General features: G+C 34.3%; 1 protein-coding gene across 2 annotated transcripts; it reads right to left on the bottom strand.

Annotated features, from left to right (window-relative positions):
* Positions 1 to 404: 404 nt before the first annotated feature.
* LOC133183660 (uncharacterized) lies at positions 405 to 7,607 on the bottom strand. 2 transcript variants are annotated; one of them, XM_061318591.1, is made up of 3 exons: positions 7,415 to 7,607; positions 4,144 to 4,304; positions 405 to 1,677 (listed from the first exon to the last, which is right to left on the bottom strand). In XM_061318591.1, the coding sequence occupies exons 1-3, from the start codon at positions 7,510 to 7,512 to the stop codon at positions 1,148 to 1,150; spliced, it is 789 nt and encodes a 262-aa protein (XP_061174575.1). In that variant the 5' UTR covers positions 7,513 to 7,607; the 3' UTR covers positions 405 to 1,147. The 2 variants fall into 2 exon arrangements, with proteins under 2 accessions (XP_061174575.1, XP_061174576.1); XM_061318592.1 differs by having other exon boundaries at positions 405 to 1,674.
* Positions 7,608 to 8,086: the final 479 nt, after the last annotated feature.

Genomic DNA, 8,086 nt, shown 5'->3' with positions numbered 1-8,086 from the left:
CATGTAAGCTTAGAATACTTCAACTATCCCTGCAAGACACATATAGTTATTTCATGCAATTTTCATTGCATCCCATGCCACAAAATTCACATGCAAAGGCAATAATTGTGCACACACCATTTTTGTTGCTTCTCTGGTTTAGCTTACATTGCCATTCCTTTAATGTAATAATGATCTTGACACAAGTCATGCCTTCAAAGCACTGGCAGATTTAGAGGGGGGCCCAGGGGGCCTGGGCCCCCTCCCACTTTTGTGTCCCAAATTATACATATTATTAAGATTTAATATATCAATTTTCATTGATGTGGCCGTTGGCCCCTACTCTGAACCCAAACTGGTCCCCCCCCCCCCCCCATTTTCAAGATTCCTGGATCTGCCACTGCAAAGATCAACATCAGAGGGAGGGCTGGGGATGAAACAACCTGCATTCACATTAAAATGAAGAGCAGGATTTTTTTATTTTGAAAATATTCAGTAGAAAGCAACATATACACATATTAGAAAGCATGTAGTATAGTAACAAAGCACTTTAAACTGAAACCCAATAAAAAGAAATACAGTGTTTGAAACAATCAACCACTTAAAATGTGTAAATTTAGCTGCAGGTGAACAAATTGCTTGTATGGATGCCTGACTGGACATATTAAAATTACTACTAGTTAAAATTTACTTTGATAAATTGTATTGCCTCGAATTCACTTATTGTACTGATAGCAAAGCATAAAAACTCACCAGTCTATATAATCGGGATCAAATTTATATGCTGATTGAGTCCTAGTCACAGAAAAGCTGAGATATCTTTCGATCAACTTTGCCAGCCACAAGGCAGTTGACATAACAACTAAATGGTTTTACAAATGTAATAAAAATGATTTTTGATAAAAGGCCATTATTTTCTGGTATGTCTTTGGGAGGGCTGATAACTTATAAGCAATCAGCCCTGCATGTTTTGCTAATTTTGTGCATGTTTTGCACACTGAAAAACAGAGTTACTGCTCTATTGTAAACTATTACCCAGTATTAGGAAAAGCCCAATGCAACAAATTTCTTCATATAAAAGTCAATTGATATAAAAATGGTACATATATAATCCAAAGATCCAGACTGGTAAAGTAACAATATACACAAATTTAAACATGAATCAAAATTATTTCTGACCAGCTCCCAGAATGGCATCAACAACATCCCCATGTTCTTTCAGGGCCAGTATGGCTTCATTTCTACTGACTTTCAGTTGCTTCATCATAAGTTCAATATCTCTGTCATCAACGCCACTGGAGTCTTCTGCCTTTTCACCAAACACTTGAAAAATGGCCTTCTTCTGAACACATTCTCTTATATTGTCTGCTTTTAGAATTTTTCCTTTGTGGATGACTTTCAGTTTATCCAGGGGAATCTGTAACCAGTGTGAGAGAACACGATAAATTCCACCTCCATCCCAGCTCTTCTGAATACCAATAATCTGTTTCTGTCTGTTGGCTTTAACCACTATGTCTGTGTATTCTTGGCTTTTGTCTAATACAGGAAAATTCCGGTATATTCTGTCATTTTCTATGTAAAACGTTCCCTTTATTGAACTATCTTGATTCACTTTGTTAGAGGTGGCTGGCTCCTTATTGTTAGCATACTTCTTGAAGTCTATTACAGGTGAGTAACTACTGTTACCATCATCTTCTGCTGTTAATTAAAAAGATTGAAGACACTTCAAGTATTATATTATTTCTTATCACTTATACATGTACCTCTCCATATTTACAGTTATATATATCATACACATGTATTTTGATTGAACCCATTTAGTTTCTTTTTCTGGTGCTTTTAATTGTATGCTCACTATAATTGCTTTTATCTCATAAGGTGAATTTTACCCGTTGAGTCATCTTCATTAGCCAAGGGTTTCTGATCCGCTACTCTCCCAACAAACCCTTGGCCTATAGTGCTATCAAAAGTTGGAATTTTTTCCTGAAATTGTGATTGGAGTCAATTGATATCATTTGACCAATCAGCAAATGCTTTTGTAAATGACGATTTTTCCGTTCGGGATATATAAGAATCTTCACTCTTTAGTCTCGGGAATGAAAAGTACAAGTAAACAATGTTCTGTAAAAGATGCCATTCTATGAATAGCAATGTGTCATTCAACTTTAAGCAGATGTGAACATAATCTGATCAAGAATCTATGTTGCAGATATAGATTTGTACCCTACTTAACAAAAAAATCATCGCTCAATACCTGCTTGTTAGTTATTCTTTACATATTTTTATTTTTAAATATGCTTTTCATTTCTATCAATGACGTAATCTTTGCATATGTGGTAAAATTTGAGATCATGTGACATAAACAACCCCAACTTTTGACAGTACCATGCATTAGGACAAGAGTTTATGAGGAGAGTAGCAGATCAGAAACTCTTGGCTAGTGAAGATGCCATTGAATAAAGATAGATGATGCTTCGATTTCCAGTCAGAACGATACTGTTCCAGTGTTGATCCTTTGCTTAATTCATTTCTAAAAAAACATCTGTTTGTGAAAGTTCTGGTATACATGTATTAAAGATATATTATAATGAGTAACAAGAGGCTTTCAGGAGCCAGAATCACTCACCTGGCTATAGCCAATTAAAAAAAAATCCAGTACTTGTCTGGACTAAGAACCAAATGATGGAAAAGTTATAGAATTGCTAAATACATAGATTTTGTCTAGTCAGCCATTTCTGTTTTTACAATTTTCATCTATCATATAATTTTCAAACATAGCCAAAAGCTACACTAATGACAAATCTATATTTTAGGGGCTATAACTCCCAACATTTGGGTTCAAAGATTAATGAAATTTGGAAGCCAAGAAGACCTTCTTATACCATTTGATTTTGTCATTACATTTATACAATTTCCATTGCTTTAAAGAAATTTCATTTTCCGGTAGTCAAAACTGCAAAATTCATCAGAATAATCTAAATTTTACATTTCAGGGGCATAACTCTTGTATGGGTGCAAAAATTGTCAACTAAAACTAGCCATTTTGGCACGGCTCCCCCATCACCAAAGATGCACAAAAAATCGCATGAAAATCAAGAGTATAATATCACTCAGTCTTATTCCATGAATACAACTTTCAGTCACTTATGCAATCTCCAAATGATTTCTCATGCATATCATTAAAGACACAACAGATGAAATATGGAGATAACGAAAGTATTTAAGTTCAAAAGTCCATTCAAACAATACAAATCAGGAGCAGAGCAAACACAGACCTCTAAAACATCAGAGGAGGAATCAGGTGCCATGGAGGAGTGAGCATCCCCTGCCAACAGGTCACACCCGTTGTGTGCTCCTTGTCATGATTGGGAAAAACAGAAAAATCTAGTCAATTCAGAGTGTAAATAATGGCCTAACAATTAGTATGAAAACCATCAGTCAGCGTTTGACTTAAGATAGATTATATTTGCTGACAAGGTCATTGTATAGACCATAGAACTTGCGAAATGATGACATTAAACAAGACTGTTGATATACTTGTTTCATCAACTTGTTCGTCAATAGCTTGTCTCATTTTAGAAATTGTTCATACATAGAGCATGCTCTTGCATATCAAATCAACTGAAAGACAAAAACCCCATATGCAGGTGATAAGTTTCAGTTTTTCTGGCCCAATGGTTCTTGAGAAGAAGATTTTTTAATGACCCCACCCTATTTTTGTCTTTTCTTGATTATCTCCCCTTGGAAGGAGGCTTGGCCCTTTATTTTAACAATTTTAACTCCCCTTTATCCAAGAATGCTTTGTATTAATTTTACTTAAAATTGGCCCAGTGGTTCTTGAGAAGAAGTTGAAAATGTGAGAAGTTTACAAATAAATGGATGGACAGACTGACGGGCAGACAACAGACAACAGGTGAACAGAAAAGCTCATTTGAGCTTTCAGCTCAGGTGAGCAAAAAACTGTCTGTTTTTTTGGTTTTATGATGATAAAGGCACAAAATATCATGCAAAAAAACTGATTGATCACATCATAAAACCAAAAACTAGACAGTTATTCCTTATATACAGTCATCATACCTCACCAAGATGGATAACTCCAAAAATATTTCAAATAAAACCTATATATGTACTAACAGTGTGTATCTGAGAGACTAGTGGCATTACCTGACAGAGTTTGATTTTGTTCAATTATAGAACCATCGTCAGTTGTAAACTTCACACTCACTGAATTCTCTGTCCATTTCTTGCCAGTTGTTGAGTTTTCTCCTGTGACGGAACACATTGTTCTGTGCACTGGCCAGTCTTTGGCCTGACATTCTCGTGAGCTACAACAAAATTAAGCCTAAAATAACTTGCATGAAGTCTTGCTTTATAAGTACAGTAAAACATGCATATAGTGCACATACTATAATGAACTGATGCTTAACAGTGAAGTGATTTTCATTCCCTATGCATGAAGTCTTTCTTTATAAGTAAATGCTTTTTCAAAGATTTAGGTGATTTTATTTGATCCCATTTGTCAACTAATGGCAATAAATGTTTAATATTTACCAGTGGACAGTCAAACTTTTAATTCATTATACAGTGAAAATTGCATGAACATAGAGGTGACAGAGCTCTTCGTAAAAGTAACATTAGGCAACAAATCTAGACAATATTCTATTGTAAGTTATATTTTTATTACAACATAGATGGAACTGAGAACCTTGTCAGGCCATAGTCTTCTCTATTAGCTCCAGCACAATCTCTTGATTTAGCTATATAGCTTGAATTAGCTATATAGCTTGATTTAGCTATTCAAAATAGCTTGATTTAGCTATTTTATTATACATGTACTTTTTTTCTTAAATGTGCAATTTTTCGACATGTTAAAAAAGTCCTACTATGATGCAGTGAGAGTTTTCAACTTTGAACTGTTCTGAAAACAATACAATTAACCCATCAAATTGTGTCTCCTTGTAAGACTTTGTATTCAAAGTTCTAAAAGTTTTGAGGCTATATACAGCATTTGTGACTACACATTTATTTCTTGAATGAAATTATACAGGAGGTCAATTCTAGACAAAAGGATAATTGCTTGGTAATAATTAAGCACATTGTGAAATTTGAAGTAATAATACTTAGGTCACATTAATTTCAAGTTTAGATTCTCATCCTAATTTGCTTAAAACTTGGGACAGGTGGGCAGTTTTTTTTTTATTACTGTAAACATCTTCAAGGATTTTAAACGATTTCCATATACAAAATTTTCACATTGTAAATGCTAATATGGATAGATTTGATTGCTTATTCGTAAAAATGTATACAGAAGATTCTTTTATAGAAAATATTTATCAAATTGTAATAATGATTTTATGAGAATGTTTGTACATGCCACATATACTATTAACTGCTTGTTTGAAAATGGGCACGGATCCAAATACTTTGTACATGCTGTTGCTTTACATGTTATTCACCACTTCTCACTGCCTTTTTCTAAATATATACTTTTTTATTTGACCAAGAAATACTTGTGTTTTGTTTGAAAACATCACAGATTTCTACTGTCCTTATTTTAGTTCTTGACATAAGGTGTCTAATTTAGCCTTTACTAAACAGTTCTAACAGATTTAATATATATCCTGTAGTGATATAATCATCTAAAAATTTATTTTTTCTGGCCTTATCCATGCCAGAGGGTGGTATACATGGTTAACAAGACAATGGAAATATACATGTACATCTTTTGCTTTTCAGTGTTCAAAAGCAGCAATGTTTAAACAATATTTGATTTATATTGCTTTTTTAATAGTTTATAGTACAAATACGAGTAGTCAAAACTTGCAACATTTTGCCTATTTCTTATGAAAAACATATTTGTTTAAAAAATGCTTTAACAAGCTATTTTGAATGTCTTAATAAAGCTACATAACTTATTCAAGCTATATAGCTCAATCAAGAGATTGCGCTGGACTGTCCAAGAAAATTGCTTTAGATAAAGGTGTTTGTGTTTATTTTATGTAGTTCATTTTCAACATAAGGTACCTGCCATACTTCTCCAGGAAAAATGTTCAAAGACAATGAAATATTAGTGTACAGAAATCACTTTTGTTTTTACTTACAATGGGAAAATACATGCAAATAATATATTCAACTGCCTTATCTAGTTGGTCTAACACAACATTTAGTAATAATACTTCTATCTATTTCAATGATATCATTTACTGTACATAAATTTTCATTCATTCAATTTTATATCAAACTGCAGATCACTTGTCTAAACCTATCATGGAATTAGAACTCTTCAGTTAGCAGGTGTTTAGACTTCTAATACTAGTTTCTGAATGACAAGTAAGAGAAGGCTGAATGTCAGTTTTTAAAAGACTGGGTTCTATGTGGTACTTGACTGATTATTGATCTGTTGATACCACAGGCACTTGTTTCGTATATGGGGAACCCCCTTCTTATTTTTACCACAACTGACAAGATACCTAACTCAATTTCAGGCACCCCCACTTCAAGCTTGTATTTTGATATATCAATCATTAACCTACTTTAAAATGACATCATTCACTTCGAAAGACTTCCAAGTATTCCATTCTGAGGTCTCTGGTTTTATCCTACATTTATAACCCCAACCAGAAGATTTGTATCCCATATAAAGTCTTATTATGTATCAAGGTAATTTTTGAGAAATAAATGAGTGGTTTACAATAAAGAGGCTCGACCAGAGACGTCTGAAACGATTTATCTAACAAGAAAAAAGTCTCTTGAAGCGAACGATGTCATTTTAAAATAGGTTAATGATTGCAAGCTCTTAAAGCAACGCCTGGGCGAAGAGAAAATTCTGACTGTGCACATTGATCCAAATGATTCTTTTCCGCAATAACCTGTGGTCCCATAATGCTTTGCGAATTGCATCTCGCCGCAAACTACGTTCTCGTGGTAGCAACAAAAGTTCAAGAAAAAATAAAATCACATTGATTTAATGGATATTGCAGACCCCCCCTCCCCCCCCCCCCAGTAAATTAAGCATTCTTCATTAAAACTAGCACTGTTCAGGTTTTGATTTGGTAATGCAACTTACATACAACGTCATGTGACATTAGAGTCTAGACGTACCTAATGTCACATGCAGTTTGAAGAGACGATGGAAATTAAAACTGTATATCACTATATGTATCTGCGCTCGCCCTAACGGTCGCACCGTCAACATATTAGTTATACTAGCTTGAAGCGGGGTGTCTGAAATTGAGTTAGGTACCTTGTGGTAAAAGTAAGTTGGGGGTGCCCCGTATACAAAACAAGTGCCTGTGGTTGATACATATTTTAGTATCAGACAACAAATTTTAGAGAATAGACATGTTCTCTTGATGGCTCCACCCTCCCTAACGGTTGCACCGTCTAACATATTATTTATTCATACAGTAGCTGCATGTAACAGTGCGATCAGTACCAGTAATACACCTCACGACATCTTGTACACCTTTTCATCGTTTGTTTCCCTTGTTTACACATTTTACATTTAAATACATCACTGGCAGAATTTTCCATGATTATCTACAGTGGTAACTTGTAATCAGCTGTAAGCAAAGCTAAGATAAGCAAGATAGAGACAGTTTCATTGTATAAGCTCTATCTAATGAGATAGAAAGCATCTCATCTGTGTTGTCAACAAGCAAATTAAACCGGATATTTGAAACGGTAAGTAAATGCAAAGCGAAAGGGCAAGCAGTAAATTTCCGGTTTCCACCCTCACAATGTAGAAAAACTGCTTTTATTTTTACCGAATATAGTTAAATCATAATTGATAATAGTAAAAAATATATAGGATGCCATATTTTTCAGATTTAAGACATAAATAAACAGAAGTATATGTCAGCATAAAAAAATAAACAGTATCATAAAAATTATGTAGAAACTCAGTGGCGGATTCAGGGGGGTTTGGGCCCCCCCCCAGGGTTCGGGAACCACCCCCCCCCCCCAATCAAAATTTTTTTTTTACAAGAGTCATTTTAACAATATATTGCATAAATGAGACTCTATCCAAGCCCATTGTTTTACACAAAGAGGTGAAATATACAGACCCATGCGAAATCCCTTTCCGCTTGAGCGCACACAATACACA

This window comes from Saccostrea echinata, unplaced genomic scaffold, assembly GCF_033153115.1.
Source record: "Saccostrea echinata isolate AGI-Se365-2 ecotype Australia unplaced genomic scaffold, CSIRO_AGI_Sech_v1 ptg000009l, whole genome shotgun sequence".
Lineage (NCBI taxonomy): Eukaryota > Metazoa > Mollusca > Bivalvia > Ostreida > Ostreidae > Saccostrea > Saccostrea echinata.
Note: the sequence above shows the minus strand (reverse complement) of the source record. Positions and strands in the feature narration are given on the sequence as shown.

Coding starts and splice junctions, on each gene's coding strand:
- LOC133183660 (XM_061318591.1), bottom strand. CDS start 7,512: ATGGAAAATTCTGCCAGTGATGTATTTAAATGTAAAATGTGTAAACAA. Junction 4,305..7,414: donor TGTCGTGAGGTGTATTACTG/GTACTGATCGCA, acceptor ATTTTGTTGTAG/CTCACGAGAATGTCAGGCCA. Junction 1,678..4,143: donor ACAAAATCAAACTCTGTCAG/GTAATGCCACTA, acceptor TTTAATTAACAG/CAGAAGATGATGGTAACAGT.